Source organism: Mirounga angustirostris, unplaced genomic scaffold (genome assembly GCF_029215605.1).
Source record: "Mirounga angustirostris isolate CCGP_5_RB_7025 unplaced genomic scaffold, mMirAng1.0.hap1 SCAF_16, whole genome shotgun sequence".
Lineage (NCBI taxonomy): Eukaryota > Metazoa > Chordata > Mammalia > Carnivora > Phocidae > Mirounga > Mirounga angustirostris.
The window spans coordinates 4,712,938-4,733,521 of NW_026991724.1; the positions used below are offsets into that span (position 1 = coordinate 4,712,938).

Sequence of the window (20,584 nt, forward strand, 5' to 3'; positions counted from 1 at the left end):
CCAGGGCTTTCCCACATGGACTGTGCTGGGGTCTTGAGAGAGGATCTGGGTGTGTGTGTGTGTGTGTGTGTGTCTGTCTGTCTGTCCACGGGCAGCCACAAGCACCCACAGCACAGCGCCCCCTGCCCTGCCCAGCCCGCTCTGCACAGAGCCAACGGTGGGTTCCAGCAGAGAGGAAGGGAAGGGGCGAGGAAATCCATGCTCCCCCCCAACACTCAAACACACAGACACAACTCTCCCCAAGACCCACCCGGCACAGGACCTTCACTGGGACACGCACAACCCACGGCTATGCCGTTAGGAGGTGGGGGTGGTGCCCAGGATAGAGCCCCCGCCGCCTCTCCCTCACTCCACAGAGCGAGTCTCCCACCCCCAGCAGTCCATCCTGCAGAATCTTCCTCCCACTCCTGGGGAGTGGGTGGGAGGGTGAGGTGGGCTTCCCAGAGGTGGGTGGTTTGGATCCCAGAGGGGATGGGGGGGGTGGTTTGAGTAGAGGGTATGGAAGGAGTGGAGGACAGACGGGGCTCCTAGTGGAGTGGGGGTGGGGTGGGGGCAGGGAGCCCAGAGGGGTCCAGGCTCTCCTGAAAGAAGAGGGGAAGCCACAGGTGGGGAGGGGGCTTCATTTTCAAAGAGCTGGAGCCTGGGGTGGAAGGGGGCTTTGGGGATGAGAATACATGGGCTCAGGGTCAATGGCCAGGATGAGAAAAGGGGCCCCAGAGCCAGAGGCTGGAAGGGAAGGGGGTCTCAGAAGAGCAGCGATGCAGGCAGGGATCTGGGATGGAGAGCAGGAGGGGGCTGGAGGCGGCAGGGGCTCTCGTCCCGACAGGGATGAGGGTAAAGGCTGAGGTGCAGGGCTGGGGAAAGGGTAAGGGTTCAGCCAGCATAAAAGTAGGGGGGCTGTGGCCAGGTCGAAGGGCTCCGGGGTCCCGGCTCCGAGAAGGTGGGGATCCCGAGACATGGAGGGAGGGGCCGGGAGGAGGAGGACCGTCCTGGTCCAGGGACGAGGCTAGACTGGGATGGAGACCGGCCGGGACCCGGAGGGGCTGGGGTCGCGCTCTGGGACGCAGAGCGGAAAGGGCCGGGGGTCCCCCGCCCGGGGAGGAGGGGCCCTCGCGGGGCCCGGCGGGGGCGCAGGAGGGCGGCGTCGGGAGGGCCCGGGTGGGAGGAGGGGGCTCGGGGTCCCGGCCGGCGCGTACTCACGTCCAGGATGACGGCGGTGCCCCCGCGCGGCGAGCCGGGCCCCGGGCCGGGGCCGGGGTCCGCAGCGGGGGCGTCGGGGACGTCGGGGGCCAGCGGCGCCCGGGGCTCGCCCATCCTGGCGCCCACCCAGCGCAGCAGCCCGCCCAGCGCCCGGCCCTGCGGCGGCGGCTCCCGGAGCAGCCTGTGCGCGCCGGCCCTGCACAGGCGCGCCGCCCGCTCGCACATCGCGCCGCGCCCGCCGCCGCCGCCCGGAAGCCCGCCGACCCCCGCCCGGCCCGCGGCCCGCCCCCGCGCGACCCCTCCCCGCCGCCGCCGCCGCCGCCCGCGCCGCCCCGCCCTCCCTCCCTCTGCCCCGCGGCCGCGGCCACCGCGGGGACGGGCCGGCGCCGGGGGGGGGGGCGCTCCGCCCGGACCCCGGGCCACGTGCCTCGTGTCCCCCGCCCCCCCGCCCCCGGCCCCGGCCGCGGGCGGGAGGGCTAACCGCGGGGGGCGCGCGGTGCTGCGGGCTGGACCCCAGCCCCGGCCACGGAGGGGGCTGCCCAGGAGGCGCGGGGTCGGTGGGCGTCCGGCTGCGCAGCCGGGGGCTCCCGGGGGCCGCCCCCGAAAGTCTCCCGCTGCCCCCTCCCGAAGGTTCCCCCCCCCCCGTGGCGCCGACGCAAGGGCCGGAGCGCAGGTGTCCGGCGAGCCCGGAGCGCCCTCTGCTGGCTGCAGCTCCGGGGACCGGTGCCCACGCGCTGGGCACCCCCCACTCCCGCGGGCCTGCGTGCCCCCTCGAACCCCCCCTCCACAGCAGAGCGCCCTCTTCCCCTCACACCCCATCCACCCATCAACCATCTGTCCAAAGGACGAGTTAAGGCCCGGGCTAGGCGCTGGGTCGCACTAATGGGGCCGGTGGGGGTGGGGGGGGTGTCCTTGCCTCCCGGAACCTAGATCCAAGGGAGCAGATACTGGAGGGATTCCACAGATACACGAACCATTAATACTGAACTGCCACGAAACTTGGGCCGCGAACAGGGGATTGCCCTGGTGGCTACAGAGGGGCTCGTGATCCTTAGGTTGAGAGAGTGGAAGGGCTGGGCAGGAGACCAGCCCCTGCAAAGGCCCTGTGGCAGGTGCAAGGAGGGGGAGCATGAGGGCCTGAAAAGAGAGAGCGTGGCTGGGAGGGAGCGTGGGAGAGGGGCAGGGACTAGGCTGGAGGGGTGGGCAGGGGCTGTGAAAGCCTCCCCAGCCTACCATTCCCCCCCCTCACTTTCCTAACACAGCTGTGCCCCTTCTTGCCGCACCATCCCACCTGCCACATGGCCCTGTGCTCCGCCCCCCTCCGCCCGAGGCACCCAGCCCCCTCCCCACCCACAGAATCCTCAGACACATGAGTGGAGGCAGGCACTGGGTTTAATTAGGACGTGATTCTGGAAGGAGCAGGGCCTGGAGTCCTCTTGGCTCAGTGCTCAGCTGGCCCGGGTGACCGCAATTCATACCAGCAACTTTCACCCCAAATCACAGCCCACCCTGGCCTGCAGCCTCTGTTCCCACTCTGGGCACCAGCCCCAGCCCAGGCAGCCTGGGTTCCCCACTCCTCTTCATCAGAGAGGCCTGTTGCACGGGCTCACGGCCCCTCCTGTCTCCTGCCAGGAGAGGCCCCCTTCCCTCACTGGGGTGTCCAGCGGGGCTGTAGGAATCTCCCCTCCTCTTTAGGGCCTGGGTGCGAGGAGGCCAGGCCAGGTGCTAGGGCGGCTGCCGGGCCTCCTTCCTCAGCAGGGAGCTGGCCACCGCCAGGGCCCCACCCTGCACGAACCGCACAAAATTGTCCCCCACCAGCGGCCCCACAGCGTACAGACCCTCCTGGTGGGTGCTCTGGTAAGTGAAAGGGTCCACATCGATGGGGTTCCTTTTGGCGCTCAGGGGCTGCTCGGGGTCCATGGCCAGGTTCGCACCTGCCCCGGGGAGGAAGGAGAGGTCGGGGTGGGAGCCGATGAGCACCAGCACCAGGGCCACGCCGAAGACCTTCTGGAGGCCCTTGGGGTCCTGGAACACGGCCTGGCGGTCCTCCTTGAGGAGCAGCAACTGGTGCTCGGGGAGGCTGCGGTAGCCCTCGTAGGGGCTGGGCGACAGGATGGACTGCTCCCGCATCATCTGGTGCACCTTGTGGTACTCGGGGTACAGCATCTTGGGCAGCTGGTTGAAGACCAGGCCGGGGTCGTGCACGGGCCGGCGGAAGGCGTGGATCACGGGGATGCTGTAGTGGCGGGCGTAGAGGACCGCGTCGGCGGCCGACAGCCCCGCGCCCACGATGAGGACGGGGTCCGAGGCCGGGCTCACCGTGCCCGCCCGCGTGGCCGCCTCCAGGGCCGAGAGCTTGTAGTGGACGAAGGGCAGGGCCTCCCCGGGGATGCCCAGCCGGGCCGGGCTGTCCGACGTGCCCGTGGCCAGGACCACGTTGCGGGCGCACAGGGAGAAGGGCGGCCGGCTCTGGTCCTCGGTGGTCAGGAAGCCGCTCACCTGGAAGAGGGGGCCGGGGTGCCGGACCCCGGAGCTGCTGGACTCGGGCGTCCCCCACTCCACGGCCGTGACCACGGCGCCGGACACGAAGTTGTGGCCCAGGCCCTTCTTGGTCACGTAGTCCCTGTAGTAGTGAGCGATGTCCCCAGCCGTGGCCCGGCTGTTGCGAAGACCTCTGAAGGGAAGGAGGTCGGGGGAGGGGGGAGGGCGTCAGAGAGCAGACTGGGGTGTGGGGGTGATCAGGTGCGACAGGGGTGACCAGGCCGGCGGCAGCGGGCCCTGGGGCTGGACTGTGGCTCTGCCTCCCCCTGCCGTGGGACTCGGTTTACCCCTCGGAGCCTCCAGCTCCTCGTGTGTAAAACGGAGCTGATTCGGGGGCCTCCTCAGGGTGGGGGTGAGGGTGTGGTGGCCTGGGTTCAAATCCTGGCTCTGCTGCCGGGGAGCTATGTGCCTGAAACGCTCTGTGCCTCAGCTTCCTCATTTGTGCGACGGGGATGATGGCGGTGACGTAACTATTTCCTGTGCTTGTTGAGAGGATCAGACGGTGGTGGTGTGAAATGGAACCTGCCAGGTAGTGAGTGGCAGGTGAGAGTCAGCCACCCGTCCTACCGCCCAGGACTAAATCCTAATCTATGGAAAGATGCTAGGATCCCATTCGTATCGAGTTCAGAAACAGGTAAAGCTGATGCATGGAGTTCGAGGTGAAGGAGTGGCTCCCCCGGGTGGGGGGCTGGGTGGGGGCGGCTGTGAGGAGGGCTCCTGGGGCCAGGGGATCTAGCTCTGATTCTGGGCAGCTGCAGTGCAGATGTGAGCTCTGAGACATCCCAGCCACCTGCATGCGCTGGAGCGGTGCGCTCTTCCATAGGCAGGCTGTATTTCAATAAAACACATTAATTTAAAAATAACCCATGCCGAGCACTTGGCAGAGTCCCCCGCACACACCGCGACGGCAGAGACTACTTTATTATCAGTGTCATTCCTCCTGCTTTCGCTTTCATTGCCACCCCTCCCAGGGCAATGACCGCACGGCCCGTGTCGCCAGGGGGCTGAGCTACAGGCCTGGGCAAGCTCTTAGCTCCTCCCTCTACCCGTGTGACCTCAGTGGGTTATTTTCTCCCAACTGCGGACACGTGCTTAAGGAGGATCCTACATGGGGCGCCTGGGTGGCGCAGTTGGTTGAGGGTCTGACTCTTGGTTTTGGCTCAGGTTCTGACGTCAGGATCCTGAGATCGAGCCTCATGTGCTTGTCCCTCTCCCCACTCTGCTCCTCCCCCCTCTCGTGCTCTCTCTCTCTCAAATTATTATTATTATTTTTAAAGATTTTATTTATTTATTCATGAGAGACAGAGAGAGAGAGGCAGAGGGAGAAGCAGGCTCCCAAGGAGCAGGGAGCCCGATGTGGGACTCGATCCCAGGACCCTGGGAACATGACCTGAGCCGAAGGCAGACGCTTAACCATCTGAGCCACCCAGGCGCCCCTCTCTCTCTCAAATTAAAAAAGATGGAGGATCCTCCGTGACAGCCAGCAGGACCAACGGCAGCACCAACTCACACCGCATCCCCCAAGGCCACGCCACGCAGCCCAGCTCGTCAGTCTGCTTCTGGAACTGGAACTCTGCGGGCTGTGTCCGTGAGTTTGTCACTTCCCTTCTCTGAGTAAAAACCTTTCCAGAGAACGGTCCTAAGATGTTACATACAAGGTTCCTTCTAAGGGCGGCTTGGAAAGAAGCGAAGCCCCAGGACTGGGCGGGGCTCCGGAGCCCTGGCAGCGCCCGGGGGGGGGTGGGGGGGGCGCAGGGGGCGTGGCCCCGCGTCCGGGAACAGACCGCGGAGAGCTGCTCGATCGGGAGTATTATGCAGCCTTGTAAAAGGACGGTTGCAAACACTGTCTCCCCCACCTGAGGTCCTTATGCCATAATATTAAATTTACAAGTAGGATATAAAAGGGTATGTCCCCAATTAAAAGTGCGGTTCCTGTCTCTCTGCTAACACATCACTCCACCAGCCTGGATATCTTCCTACCAAATCCACAGGGACACACGGTCTTGGTGAAACGGAGTTGCTGGGCGGGGACGACAGGCCCCTGTCATGGCCCCCGGGGGTTGGAGGGAGCAGGGTGTCACACAAGGCCAGCCACCACGCAAGTGGCAATCCCCTATGTGCCCCCCCAGAGCACTGGGCAGGGTTCCCCAGGACGAGCGGGGGCTGGAATTCATTTGGTCAGTGACTGAACTGTTCCCCGAGGCAGTCAGACAGCTGTCGTGTGGTCCTGATGGGGCAGGAAACAAGATGGGGAAACACCCCCAAATGGGAGAGCAACAGGTAGAGAGGCGTGGCGTTCGGCTGAGTTGTCTCCTTTTCTCTGTGTGGTTCTGTTTCTACTGCAAGAGCATTTTTTAAAAAGGAAGTGCATCCTATTAGCTGACCTTGGAGTAAAGAGATGATTCCAGGCCAGGCTTGAGCGGTGGGAAGGGCAGGAGGGAGGCCAGAGGCACAGGGCAGGGCCAGCTGCCACGCCCTCCTTAGAAGCTGGGATGCTCCCACGGGCCATGTTGGGGGTGGGGGAAGGGGTGTTGTGCATCAGGTGGAAGGAGCACTCGCAGGGAGTCCTGGGGTGAGCCTAGCCCCCTGTGGCCCCGGGCAAGTCCTCTCCCCATCCAAGCCTCAGTTTCCCGTCCTGGAGTAAGAAGGGGGGCAGTTGGGGAGCCTCAGAGCCCCTATACCTTTGGCTCCTGGGCTCAATGTGGGGGTGGGCCCCGGTCACCCCTGCCCCCCCCCGGGCTCTCCAGAGCGGCCTCACCTTCGCCTCCTGCACATCCACTCCTTCACCTGCAGGTCCGGGAGCCCCATCCACTGGCCTTGGCTAAGGGTCACCATGGAGCCTTCAATGGACTGTGTGTAAAAGGAGTCCTTTGGTCCCGGCCTCTCCGAGCCCCCAGCCCGGTAGGGAGGAAGGGCATGGGAGGCCTTAGCTGGGGTGGGTGCAGAAAGGGTAGAGAGGGAGGGAGAGGAGGGGTTAGGAGAGCAGGAGGGGGAAGGAATAGGGAAAGGCCGGAAATGGAAGAGCCCTAACCCTCGGGAGGGAGTCTCTCCAAGACCTCGGGTAGATTCGGCCCAGAGCCCCTCTCATCCTCTCCCAGCCCCCACTCACATGCCAGGCTCCCCCGGGCAGGTTCCGGCCTAGGACCATGTGGGGGATGGCTCGCTCCTTCTGGTGCTTCCAGGTGAGAACGGACTCCATGTTTCCCCCAAAGTCTGTGTCTGGGCGCAGGAGGGCATCAAAGAGCAGGGCCACAGGGCTTTGGCACCGGCCTTCGAGGCCTTCAGACAGGTAATCCAGGTCCTGGAGGTGGTGCATAGGTCAGAGGGGCACTGGAGGGGCCATCCAGAGGGGCACCCTAACATCACGGCGGTCAGATAAGCTTGGAAAATGCTGCCTCACAGAGATAATGCACATCAACATCTTAAAGGCTCTGACAAGTCCCGCAGCTGAATTTACCTGTTTAATTTTGCCAGACCTGGTATCTCTCAGACTTACTGAAGTAGGAACATTTTCTCTGAGGAACTAACGTCCTGTAGAAGGCATTCTGAGAAATGCTGATCCAGACCAAATGCCAGCTTCCTTCCTCATCAGCCAACTTGGGGGCGGGGGAAGGAGCTAGGAGGACGGATGATGTTGCAAGTTGGGGGTGGGTGGACAATGGGTGGCCTTCTCGAAGGCAAGGGGCATGGATGGAGGATTGGTGAGCCCTCTTGGGCAGGGGGTAGTGAACCGAAGTATTCGGGCAGGATTTCTCGACTTTGGTACTGCTGACGTTTGGGCCGGCTCACACTTTGTGGGGGGCTCTGTCCCTTGCGCTGTAGGGGGTTAAGTGGCCTCCCTGGCCGCGACCCTGTGAGCCTGGACCGCCCCAGCTCTAGCTGTGACAACTGATGTTGTCTCCAGATATTGCCAAGTGTGCCCGGGAGAGCAGGTTTAGACCCACCGGTCTCGGGGACGTGGGACAAGCAGGTGCGGTATCGGCAGGTCTCAAAAGGCAGCCCTGGTTCCTCTCTCACAATTTCCTGGCCTGACTGTGCGGCCACTCCCGTTCCTCGTTGGGTCTTGCGTCTAACAAACGCGTCTTCTTCTTTTTGCCCTGCTTCCCCAGGGTGGCTGTGTCCCCTGCGCCGTGCCCAGAGCTCTGGCCCACCTGGTCCAGGACGGAGACCCCCGGGGCCTCAGTGAGTTTTCTCTGCAGCAGCGGGTGTGGGTGGGCGACGTCCGGTTTCACGTAGGGGGTGTAGCCCGACAGCAGGTAGGACAGGCAGATGCCCGAGGGACCATTGCCTGGGGAGAGAGGGTGGGGTCAGAGGGCAGGGCCCAATAGGTGCAGCAGACCACCAGCTCCGAGGGCTTTGGTCGTGACCTGGCTGGTTCATTGATTTGCTCTTTATTCATTAAAATACAACAGTAAGGGGCGCCTGGGTGGCTCAGTCGGTTAAGCGACTGCCTTCGGCTCAGGTCATGATCCTGGAGTCCCGGGATCGAGTCCTGCATCGGGCTCCCTGCTCGGCGGGGAGTCTGCTTCTCCCTCTGACCCTCCCCTCTCTCATGCTCTCTATCACTCTCTCTCTCAATAAATTAATAAAAATCTTAAAAAAAAAATACAACAGTAAGTCCTTAGCACGCGCCAGGCGCTGTGCCTAATCATAGGAACTAAGGAACGACTGCTGAGAGCCTACTGGGTGCTACTTTATTTTATTTTATTTTTTTTTAAGATTTTATTTATTTATTTGAGAGAGAATGAGAGACAGAGAGCATGAGAGGGGGGAGGGTCAGAGGGAGAAGCAGACTCCCCGCCGAGCAGGGAGCCCGATGCGGGACTCGATCCCGGGACTCCAGGATCACGACCAGAGCCGAAGGCAGTCACCTAACCGACTGAGCCACACCGGGTGCTACTTTAACAACAGCGAGGTACACGTGATAACCACAGGTGTTTACGGAGTGCCTATTATGCTTCAAGGGATTTTAATAACAACATAGTAAGACGTGGCACATGCTCCTGCTGGGCCAGGCCCCACGTGAAGCCCTGACGTGCATTAGACCACTGTACCCTCCCGATAACGTTAGTGAGGTGCAGGCTACCCTTTTCCCCCTTTCATACTTGAGGAAACTGGGGCTCAGAGAGGTTAAGTAACTTGCTTGTGGTCACACAGCAACACGACAGATGCTAAGATCACTAAGAACTCGTCCTGTCCTCCCAGAGCTATGTGAGTGCTCAGACAGAGAAGAAAGATCTTACAGGATAGATACCTGTGCTCTGGGGGGCGAGCTTGGCGGGGGGGTAAGGAGGGGTGCAAAGCCCCCTGTGGGGCCTCCAGTCCCCAAGCCCGAATGAGTCACACTGCTCATCTGCGGTACTTCTTGGGCATTGACCCTCGTGACGTTACTTCTCTTATCTGAGTCTCCCCGCCCCCTGCCTTCTTATCTTGTGCTGTGCAGAATATTACCCATGTGTGGAGTCCCCTTAGGCCAAACCATATGCCATCACTGACGTTCAGCGGTTTCTGATTTACAGAAATGGCCACTGCATAGGGGAGGGGCTGTCTGTCCCCTGTTTTGCAGACCCAAGGACAGGAACCACATGCTTCAGCAGTGTCCCCCTCACGTGGGCCCCTAGCGGAGTGCCAGGCACAGGGTAAGCACAGGGACCGTTGCAGGCTTAGGACCAGGCCCCCCTCGCCCTCGCTGGGCGGCCTCAGTGGACCGTTCTGCTCTGGCTTCGTGGGTTCCTGGATGGAGCACAGGGAATGACATTTTATAAACCACAAGGCACAGCACCAGGCCCGTCCTGAATGCTCAGTGGCCAGTTTTAAAGACAACTTTTGTAGAGAAAGGCCTGGCCTGGGCCCGCCTGGCTCCTGGCCTTCCACCCCAGGGGCTCAGTGCGGCCCCTCCCCCTGGACACACTCACCGATGATGACGACCGGGAGGGGCTCCACGCTGCTGGCGCCGAGGTGGTCCTTCCTCCAGTTGCTCATGGCTGTGGCTGGTGGGGGGCTCGCGGCTGGCAGCTGACCTGGGGGCAAGGGGTGGGAGGGCCATGAGCCTGGGGTGTCAGGCACTCCCTTCCCAGCTACGGGGTATCGTCCGGTGGCCCTTAGGGTCAAGTCCAAGGTCCTTGCTGAGGCTTATCGGGATGCCACTCCCCTGTTCCTTCTCTCCTCCTCACACCTGTTCCATTCCAAACAAACCGCCTCCCCTCCCACCCCACGAGGCAGGGTCCCCTCCTCCAGCCCTGAGCCTCACCCCACTCTCCCCATCCTCTGCCGCACGTGGGGGCAAGCCCCGCCTAGCCCTTTCATGACCGCTGCAAGGTGCTTCCTAACTGGTGACCACGGGCCCGTTCCTGGACCTCTCTGGGTCAGGTTCCTCATCTATAAAATGGGAATAATAGTCTCTACCCCATCGGGCTGGGGGACACAGGGAGGTAATTAATGGCCATGAAACACTGGCCGGGGCAAATGTGTCACTGGGCAAGGACTGGAGCCCATTGCCTGTTCCAGGAGCTCAGTTGGAACAGGTGGACTTGAAACTTTGGAAGACAGAGGTTTGGGGAAAATGCCTGTAAGCTTGCTTGTCTCTGGGACACCAGCGCCCCCTGCTGGCCACAGGCCCACATCGCATCACTCATAGGGACCTACACCCAGTTCTTGGGGCTGCAGGTGCCGGCGGAGGGTCCAGACCCACCTGCTCTGCATCCCCCAAACCCACCTAACGGGGCCTCCAACCTCACCCACTGCCCACACCCCGCCGTCCTGAAGGCCACAGGGCAACATCCCCATGAGCGTGTGAGGAGCATGTGGCCCTTAGCACGGACCTAGCTCCTCATGCTGCCCCACGCAGAAAGCACTGTGAGTTATGATCCCACTTCACACACGCATCATCTGGAGCCCAGAGGGGGCGCACAGTTGCTCGGTGTCACGAAGGTGGTTTTGAAACTGGTGCCGAGGCTTTTCCTGCATGCTACTGGCCTGCCCCAGGGAGACCCGGGGCTCAGCCCAGGGTCACACACACGTGCAAGGAGTGAGTGAGCGATTTAAAAAAAAAAAAAAAAGTGAGCGAGCGGTCACGTGTCCCAGAACAGCCAGGGATGGGGGCCCCGGAGAAGGTGGAAATCTGGATTTTGATGTGCATTCTCTGCTTTGGAAAAGTGGGTAACTAATTCACACTTATAGGAAAAAATCTTGACCAGTGACCAAACATGACGGAGGCCAGAACATGACCTCTGATGCGTGCAGAGCGACAGAAACACCATCATCTGCCCCCAGGCAGGTCCCGAGCAGGTGGACAAGGAACAGCACCACCCTTTCCCCGCCCCCCGCCACCGAAGGGCCCGTGAGAAGACCCGGTGTTGCTCTCCCAGGGATGACGACAGACCTTCTCCCCGCACCTTACAGTGTGTGAGGGGCTCGCACCTAAGTGACAGCCCTGGGTCCGGCGACCCTGGGACGTGAGCCGTGTCACCGCTGCTGGTAGGTGAGGAAAGGGAGGCTCAGAGGCGAAGGACCCATGGCGGGAAGTGTCACGTCAGGTAGCATGTCAGGGACTCCCTCATGCTGGGAACAGCCCTCCCTGCCTCGGCTGGGTCCCGGGGGCCCAGGGCAACAGTCTCCTCCTCCTGTGTGGGTGAGCCCCGGGGCCCCAAAAGATCAAAGGTGGCACTGGGGACTGCGCCGCCTTCTCCACAGCGGGTTCCCTGCAGGGGTGGCGCTGCCTGCCCGGGGACAGGATTTGGGAGTGGCACCAGCATTAACACTACCAGCAGCAAAAATGGTAACGTTCGTGCATGGCTGTGCAGAGCTGAGTAGGTGCCAAGCGTGTCCTGAACACTTTATACCCATTAACTCATGTCATCCTTATTTAACTGCACACTCTTCCACTCACTCCCATATTACAGATAGGGCAGCTGAGGTCATTGAGCCGGGCTCCAGAGTGCCGAGTGACAGGGCGTGACAGCTTCTGCCAAAGGCCGTTCGCAGCCAGGCCGAGAGTGCAGCATGCCCAGCTGTCCTTGCTCACCCTCTGCTCTGTCCCCACTGCAGACGGGGAGGGAGGCCACGGGCCCACGTTCCCGGTGGGGAGGGAGCAGTTTCTCACTCCCCGCGGGGCACTGGGGGAGCTGCATTTCCCCCAGCATGCTCTCCTGGAACCTCCAAACAGCCCCAGGGCCCCACCCCTCCTCTCTACTATCCCCAGGAAGAACAGCAATGGGGACCCATGCGATGTCCTTGCTGAGAGCTCCCTATGCCTTACAACTTTAATTCTCATGGCAACCCACTTCACTGATGTGAAGACTGAGGCTCAGGGAGGTGAGGCCATGCCCCCAAGGTCTGAGTCCACCTGGACTCCCCATGGCCCCCCAAAATGAGCATGCCCACTCTGGGCCATGCCCTTCACCTCTCTTCTCCCTTTGCTGGTCCCCCCACTCCCCAGTGTGAGAGGCACCCCTAGGAGCCCTTGCTTCGCCTCTTATCCTGCTTCCCAGGAGGTGGAGGAACCCATTTACCATCAGGGCTTTTGGGCTCCAAGTTCAGTGCTCTCTCCCAGAAGCTTCTAGATGCCACATACATGAGGTCACCACCCCGAGGTCATTTCCTGTGCAGCGTCCCGAGGTCCCCGAGCAGCTGAGAGCCCTCATTACCTTGGAACAATGCACCCACTGCCAACGGACAGTGGACGGTCTCAAACTATTTTCATTTTCATTTATGCGTTTTAGTTATGTGGTGTTAGAATGGCCAGCTTTTAATGTTAGCTTTTTGTTCAAGTTCCTCCTGGCTGAAGACAGCAAGTGCCAAGCGCAAACAGCTCCTGGAAGAGACTGTCATTCCCAGAAGCAACTAAGCATAGAAGAAATGGGAATGTTGGCAGCATTAAACGACAGGATTCCTTGAAGTTTGTAGCACCCTTCCTTCTAGGGTTACTAGAGCTTAAAAGTGCTCTGAGCCTCCAGGACACCCGAATGGCTGCATTTACTGGGCCCCGCTGGTGGGCCCTTTGCCCACTTGACTTTGAGACCCCCCCCACGCCCCCCCACCTCGGAGAGCGTGCTCATCCCTGCGGGGGAGGGAGAGACGCGGGGGGGAGGGAGGGCGTCTCGCCCAGGAACGTCCCAGACGATGCCCCCGGGCGCAAGTCCTGCGGGCCGTACCGTCAGAAGGTGGGCGAGGCCCCTGCGCGGAAAAGAGCGTGGGGACGGGGTGCCAAGAAAGGGACAGGAGGCTGAGGCTGCGGAGGGTGAGAGGGTCCGTGCACACGAGTGGAGGCTGCCCGCAGCCTCGGGGCCCACCGGGTGCGCCCCCTCCCCCCGGAGCCTCCCCCCAGCCCCGAGCCCAGCACCCCGCGCTCAGCCCGAGGGGACGAGCGGAGCGCCCGGCCGGCGGCCACACCTCCCTTTCCTGCCCGGCGCGGGGCACGTGGCCGGGGCGGCGGGGAGGGCGTCCGGCCGGGCCCCCCCGCCCTGCTCAGGCCACTCACCGGACCGGCGCGCGCCGCGACGGCCGCTGTCGGGGCCGCTGTCGGAGCCCCCGCGGGGCGGGCGGCCGTCTCCCGCGGGCACGGAGGAGGCTGTGCGCGGCGCGGAGGCCGGGGTATTTCACGGGCCGGGAGGAGGCGGGCGGGGGCGGGGCCGGGAAAAGCACTTTCATAAGCGTGAGTCAGCAGGGGCCCCTGGATGAATGAACTTGCACGAGACCCAGGGCCTTAAGGGGGCCCCGCCGCGGGGGGGGGGGGGGGGGGAGGGGGGTGCCAGGCGACTCCCCCTCTCCGGGTCGGTAAGCAGAGGACCCAAGGGCCCCCCCGACCCAGCCAACCCGGCCTTTTGTCCTAGGGAGGTGGCCCTTGAAGGGGCGAAAGGCACCCTGGTTGCACTCGGTGTCGCCCCCTTCTCCGCTCCTACTCGTCCCACCCACTATAAAGCCCTCGGGCATCAGCCTGCCCAGGGTGAGACTGGCTCCGCCACTTCCTGGGCAAGCTGCCTCAGTTTTCCCATCTGAAAAATGGGGCCAACAAGCAGGCTGTCCCTCCCGGGGTGGGTGTGGTGGTTAGGTGCTGCCATTCTTGGCTCCCACGCCTGAAACGTGAAGCCGGCTCCCCGGTTCCTGTCTTCCTTTCTCGGTTATTTCTTCTCTGCACACCTCACATTTTGCTGATCCTTACTTATTATTTCATTGTCTCTCTCTCCAGACCAGGATGTGGGTTCTGCGTGGGCAGGGAAGTGTTTCCGTGTCTGCTTTACCACGAATCTAGAATGGTGCTCAGCACATAGTAGGTGCTCAGGAAGGAAGGGGTAGAGTTGGAACGGTATTTAGCCCTTGGGGCTCAGTGCACATCAGCTGTGATTTCCAGCACTGATGTGATGGTTAACCTCGTCATCCTTTCCTGTCTGGGGACTTCCCTGTAGTTGGGGGGCCTGTGGGAGGCAAGGAAGGCACTCACCTTGCACGCAAGGCTCAAGGGGGTACCCAAAACACTCAGTGATGAAGACAATCATGTTTTAGTGCAAAATTTTTTTGAAAATCCGAATTAGGGGCCTGGTTGGTTCAGTATGGGGAGCGTGTGAGTCTTGATCTTGGGGTTGTGAGTTCGAGCCCTGTGTTGGGTGTAGAGATTACTTAGAAATAAATAAATAAGCTTTTCTAAAAAGTCAAAAGTAATGCAAAAAGTGGAGATTAAATATTAAAATATTAAATTTTCAGAACCAAACAGGATCTGTAACAGTGCCGTGCTGAGCCATACTGGAGCCTGATGCATGAGGAAAACTCAGAATACTCATGCTGTCTTTATTTAAAACTTTGCTCTTTTCTTCATCCCGGATTTTTGGCATTACTCTTGATTTTTAAAAATATCACAGGAACACAACACTGTGGGTCTTGATTATGGAATGCTTCCGTGCCCCTTATAGTTCGTGTGGTCCCTCCTGGGTCTGGTGGCCACGGGGGATGGGGCTGAAATGTGCACAGCACAAAATATGCACAGGGAAGTGGGAGGGGGGACGAGACGGGGAGGGCAGGGGCTCTTTTAGGCACAGGCTTTGGCATCCCACCAAGGAAAGATACCTCTGAGGATGCAGAGTTCTGCTGGGACCAGCAGAGAGAGAGAGACAGACAGAGACAGAGTGAGGGGAGAGCTGAGGTGGGCAGGGGGAGAGAGGTGAGCTGGCTGGCGCTGGGAAGGGCTGGAGGCTGGGGGTGGGGGAACCGAGGGATTGGGGGGCAGCATAGAGAGTAGGGCTTAGAAGGGAGACCCTGGGCTTAGGGAGGAGATTAGGGGACACGAGCCCGGGAAGGGGGCTGCACCAGGCCAGGTGTGAGGGAGCACCTCCCTCCTGCCTCCGCTCTCGTCCTCGGGGACACGTGTGACACAGTGCATGGACTATGGCAGGGGCAGCGGGAAGCCCACTGCTCTGGGCCCCGGCTCCCCAGCTCGTTCTAGCCCCTTGCAGACATGCTGTGTGACCTCAGCTGTGGCCCACCTCTCTGGGCCTCTGTTCCAGCATTCCCGGACACTCGGAATGTGCACCCCCACACGCCAGGAGCCCAGGGACCGCCCCAGCCGGGGGAGGGCAGCTCCCCTCTGACGTACCTCTTGTGCGGGCTGCATCTCTCCCCGGCAGCCGCCTGGCTGTGTCCACTTCCCCATCCCAGGGCTCTGGACTGCAACTTCCCAGCGTGTTTGGATGTGTAAACTGAGGCAGAGAGAGACAACCCCGAGTCAGAGACTCCCACCTGCAGCGTCTCAGCCCCCGTGGGACGAGGCTGAGGCTTGGGGTCCAGAGAGGAAGGCCTGGGAAAGAGGTGGGCTCCCGGGTCCCCCATCTTTGGGTCTGGCCCATCCTTCCTCCCGACCTGCCCCGCCGCCCCCGCTGGCTCTGACTCCTTTTCCGGATTTGGAAAATTTGCTGATACAGAGAATTGTGGGTGAGATGTGGACTTTCTTCCCTGTCGCCTGATTTTCTGCCAGGAGATTGTGGGAAATAGAATGTGTTGAGTTGCTTCCCAAAAGTTCAACCAAGACAAAGACAGATAATGTCACGGGCAACAAAGGGATGATGGTTAGGCGGGGCCATGGGGAGGGAAGGAGCAAGGCAAGTTGTCTCGGGGTGACTGGCTCTCTCGGACTCTCCTGGGGGCCCTGATCCCTCCACACCTGCCTGTCCTCTTCTCCACTCCCAGTTCAGGTGGCCGGTAAGCCTCTGGATCCAGAGGTGCCGAAACTAGGGTTGCAAGATGTAGCAAATAGCATTACAGGCTCACAGGCCACTGAGTTTCAGATAAGAAAGAGGTTTGAGGGCGTCTGGGTGGCTCAGTTGGTTAAGCGACTGCCTTCGGCTCAGGTCATGATCCCAGAGTCCCGGGATCGAGTCCCGCATCGGGCTCCCTGCTCGGCGGGGAGTCTGCTTCTCCCTCTGACCCTCCTCCCTCTCATGCTCTCTGTCTCTCATTCTGTCTCAAATAAATAAATAAATAAATAAAATCTTTAAAAAAAAAAAAAAGAGGTTTGAGTGTAAATATGTCCCACGCAACATTTAGGATACACTTACACTAAAAAAAAAATTCTTTTTTCATTGTTTATCTGAAATTCAGTTACCTGAGCAGCCTGTATTTGGCAAACCCAGCGGTAAGTGTAAAATACACTAAATTTTGAACAGTTAGTATAAAAAAGGGAAGGTAAAACGTCTCATTAATAACGTTTATGTGGATTACGTGACAAAGTGAAAATATCTTGGACATCTTGGGTTAAATAAGGGGTATTATTAAAATTAATTTCACCTTTTTTTTTTTTTTAACGTATTTAATGTGGTGACTGGAAAATTTACACATGGGGCTTTCATTCGCCTTCTCCTGGACGTGGGCTCCAGCTGCTCCTGCCAACTGTGACATCCCTGGATTCAGCAGCGGAAGTCCCTGGGAAACCGCACTGGTTGGGCATCTGGAGCATTCACTGCAAACAGCTGGGCAGTGTGCCCTGGGAGGGGTGTTGCCCTTCTCAGCCTCAGTTTCCCCATCAGGGCACCGGACTTGCAAGGTGGTGCCGCTGAGGGAGGGGCCCAGCACTAAGGAGGAGCTCAGACACAGCAGCCCCCTGCATGTGCTTGGGAGCTGGGGAACCAGTGGAAGGGAGGATAGGGTAGCCTCAGGTGAAAGCATCCCCTGTGCCCCCATATCAGAACTACCATTTCTTGCTCCCTACAAAATCCTAGGACTATTCCCAGGGGCTGCTCCTGGCCCCCTCCTCCTCCCTTCTCCCTGGTGGCCATTCCCATAGCATTGCCACTTGCTGGGCACCTTCAGGCTGTAGACGGAATATTCTTCACACACAGCTGAAGCTCAGAGAGGCCAGTCTTGAGCCTGAGGTCACACAGCATGAGCAACAGAACTGGGGCTTGAACTCAGGGCTGGGACTGCCGAGTCTGGACACTTCCTGGGAAAAGGCAGACAGTGAACTAGCGAAGGAACAAAGTCTCCTTCCTGCCTGGAGCAAAAAGGCATGCACAGCCTCAAGAACTCTCCAGAAAGGCCTACCTACCACCATGGTCGCCCTTGGTCTGAGGTGCCCACACTGAAAAGGCGTTTTGGGGATTTGGTGCGTTTGGTCCGGTGAGGAAAGGCTGCACGGGCTACTGTTCTCCCATTCTACAGGTGAGGAAGCTGAGGCCCTGGTAAACATGGCCCCGAATCACGGCCAGCAGTACGGTGGGACTGTGACCAGGTGCCCTGGCGCGACGAGACCAGGCCCTTCCGGCACATGACACCAGAGCTAATATTTGCCTTCACCATTTACAAAACTTTGTCACCACCTTATCTCCTCGACTCTCCACAACCAGGGGGCAGGCAAATATTTTCAATAACATGTTGAGTTGACAGATGAAGAAGCCGGGGGGGGGGGGGCTTGCCCAAGGCCACTCTTCCCCATGAAGTGGTGGAGGGGACTGAGATTTAAGTGTGTCTGGTGGCAGATGGCCCCAGGACAGGGGTGTGAGCTGCCAGGGCCTGGCCCAGCCTGGGTTCATGACCCAGGGAGTTGCCATAGAGCCCTGTGGGAAATGAGGTCAAAGCTGGAGGAGGCCTGCCCCCCCCCACCCACCCCACAGAGAGACCGGGGAGGTCAGGAGCCACAAGCAGAGCGTGGGGTCGGCCCCCAGAGGAGAGTCTGCACAGAGGGCAAGTCTGGTGGGGGGGCTCAGCCCCATCCCGCAGCCACACTGTCTGCTTCCTGATTCACTCCTCCTCTCCTCAAAAACTAGGGGGACAGTTATGGCAGGAGAGTGAACATGCCTGCCCTACAGTCAGGGTGGACGGGGGCCCGGCCCAGGAGTCAGGCCAACAGGGACTCTGCCCCATCACCTTCAGCTGTGGGACTTAGGGCACGTGCCTTAACCCCTCTGAGCTTCCCCTGCCTTGTGTGTGCGCGCGGCAGATGGCCGAGAGCCTTCTCAGCCCCGCCACTCACGGCAATCGCCTGGTGAGAATTTAAAGCTACCCTGACACCGAGGCCCCCGTCCCAGCGATTCTGACCTGCTGGGCTGGGGTGCGGCTGGCCCCGGGGAGTTTTACCAGCAATTTGCTTGTGCAGCGGGGCTGGAAGCCTCTGTCTTTGCGGCTGTTGGGAGATGAGCTGAATCAACACAGACGGAAACCACCTGGCCCGTGGAGGGCCCAGCACGCGAGTGTCCCTCCCAGCCCGCGGCCTGACCTTTGTAAGCCACATTCCTTGTGCAGTTCTGCAAGAGTCATGAGGTCTACAAGGGAAACACATCTTCAGAGGAGCCGGACCACCAGGACGGCAGGGACTGGCTGGTGACCCCGGTGGGGGTCTCGCCGGAGCCCCAAAGCACCACCGACTCAACCATTGGATGCACCCCGATGTCACCTTGCTCATTTACCGTGACTCGGTTTCCCCAACTCAGTTCTATGCCACTGACTTTTTTTTAATCATTTTTTTTTTAAGATTTTATTTATTTGAGAGAGAGAGAATGAGAGACAGAGAGCACGAGAGGGAGGAGGGTCAGAGGGAGAAGCAGACTCCCCGCCGAGCAGGGAGCCCGATGCGGGACTCGATCCCGGGACTCCAGGACCATGACCTGAGCCGAAGGCAGTCGCTTAACCAACTGAGCCACCCAGGTGCCCCTATGCCACTGACTTTTGACCTCAGTGGAGAACTTGACATTCGCCCCCTTGGCACATCGTGTCATGCATCTGCACCACCATCCCGTGAGCCAGTCCAGTCCCGGGGCAACCCCACGTGGGAAACAGCTCCGCTAAACTGGGAGACCCCCCTCTCCCCCCCGACGGCGCTGATATTACCAGCAGAGGCTGCGAGTGACCTCCGTGGCCGCTGCTGACCGCGGGTCAGCGAGTGGTGGCGAAGGCCCAGACAGAAATACTCTGCAGCCTTTGGAAAGAGCAGGTCGGGAGCCAGAGGCGACGTGGGAGGAAGCTCGGGATGATAGAAGCAGGAGGGGCAGCCTGGAAACTGGGGTGATGCCCACCCGCTGCAGGGGCCCGGGGGCTGGAACCGATCAGGACTGGGCAAAGAGAGGAAGCGAGGCCAATGCTCAAGGCCAGGGAGTCTCAGATGGCTTTCATTTCCATTGCCTTCGTGTCATAAACAGCAGTAATCAGCCTGAGTAAAAACTATCTGAGACAAGGACTTTCTGTGTTTTGTTCTGTTCACTGATGCACTGCAGGTGTCTAGTGCAGGGCCTGGGACACAGTGCTAGCTCAGATAATACTGACTAAACAAATTAATGAATCTCGTGGCTTTCAGACTTTCCTGATAGACTCCTAAAACATTTCTGAGCATGAATAAAGCCCTCTTTATATCCTATGCTTCCTATCATATGGGAGGACTGGCATGCCTTGATATATTTAAATCTTAGACCAACTGTGAATTGGCCAAGGTTGAAGACAGAGCCCTGTGGCACACCAGTAGAGACCCTTCCTCCAGTAGACATGGTTCTGATTGGCGACAGGGGTGAGTGAATAGTGTGGAGTCAGAGACCCTGGGTCGTACATCAGCTCTGGAGCTTAGAAGCTATGTGTCTTTGGGTGGGTTACTTCACTTCTCTGAGCCTCAGTCTCCTTATCCATATAATACCTGGCCCCCAGGTAGCTCTTGGCCTGGCTTGCTGTGGGTTCTCAGGGGGTGGTGGCCACCCCTCACCTCTGTGTACCCCCATTCGGACATTCTCATTCTGGGCGGCCATTCACGTGGCTCCGGGCCTGTGCGTTTTCCAGCCACCCAGCCCACGCCCCATCGCCCCCTGAAACTTCCTCGAGGGCAGGGGTTCTGAGAATGTGGTCCCCAGAGCAGCACTAGCAGCACCTGGGAACTTAGTAGAAACGCAGGGGCTCAGACCCCACCCAGGCCCCACGAGATCGGGGAACCCACAGCCTGCATTCTCAAGAGGCTTCCTGGTGATTCCCTCGGGTTTTTGAATGGCTGAGGGAAAGGACGAGAAATTCCATCTGTCTGTGCCTACAGATGGAGCCAGGCCCAAGACAGCCATGTGACTCCACTGCTCTTGGGGAACCCACGCTCAGCCCTTGGGGTGCCGCTCTTCTCTCCCCACAGGCTCGGAATCCCTAAGTAACCTGCGGCCTGGGGCTGGAGCTTTAGCGTGTGCCTCATCCTTCAGAAAACTGGGGCCCCCCATGCTCGTCCCTGCCCCTGAGGGTCCTGCTGGGGGACTGGGAGCCCCCGTCCCCTCGGCACCCCGAGAGGTGGGCTTGCAACATCAGGAAGCCCTGCAGACTCTGGGTTGGCCAGCCCCTCCGCCAGGCTTCCAGGCCCTTCTGGCGGGGGTGTGGCCCATCCGAGCCCCAGTGTATTGTCCGGGAC

At 60.3% G+C, this 20,584-nt stretch overlaps 1 protein-coding gene across 2 annotated transcripts; it reads right to left on the reverse strand.

Annotated features, from left to right (window-relative positions):
* Positions 1-2,574: 2,574 nt before the first annotated feature.
* On the reverse strand, positions 2,575-15,404 carry OSGIN1 (oxidative stress induced growth inhibitor 1). 2 transcript variants are annotated; one of them, XM_045890662.3, is made up of 6 exons: positions 15,326-15,404; positions 9,657-9,761; positions 7,893-8,029; positions 6,851-7,042; positions 6,500-6,591; positions 2,575-3,874 (listed from the first exon to the last, which is right to left on the reverse strand). In XM_045890662.3, the coding sequence occupies exons 2-6, from the start codon at positions 9,721-9,723 to the stop codon at positions 2,926-2,928; spliced, it is 1,437 nt and encodes a 478-aa protein (XP_045746618.1). In that variant the 5' UTR covers positions 9,724-9,761; positions 15,326-15,404; the 3' UTR covers positions 2,575-2,925. The 2 variants fall into 2 exon arrangements, with proteins under 2 accessions (XP_045746618.1, XP_045746619.1); XM_045890663.3 differs by lacking the exon at positions 15,326-15,404 and adding an exon at positions 13,220-13,352.
* Between the last annotated feature and the right edge of the window lie 5,180 nt (positions 15,405-20,584).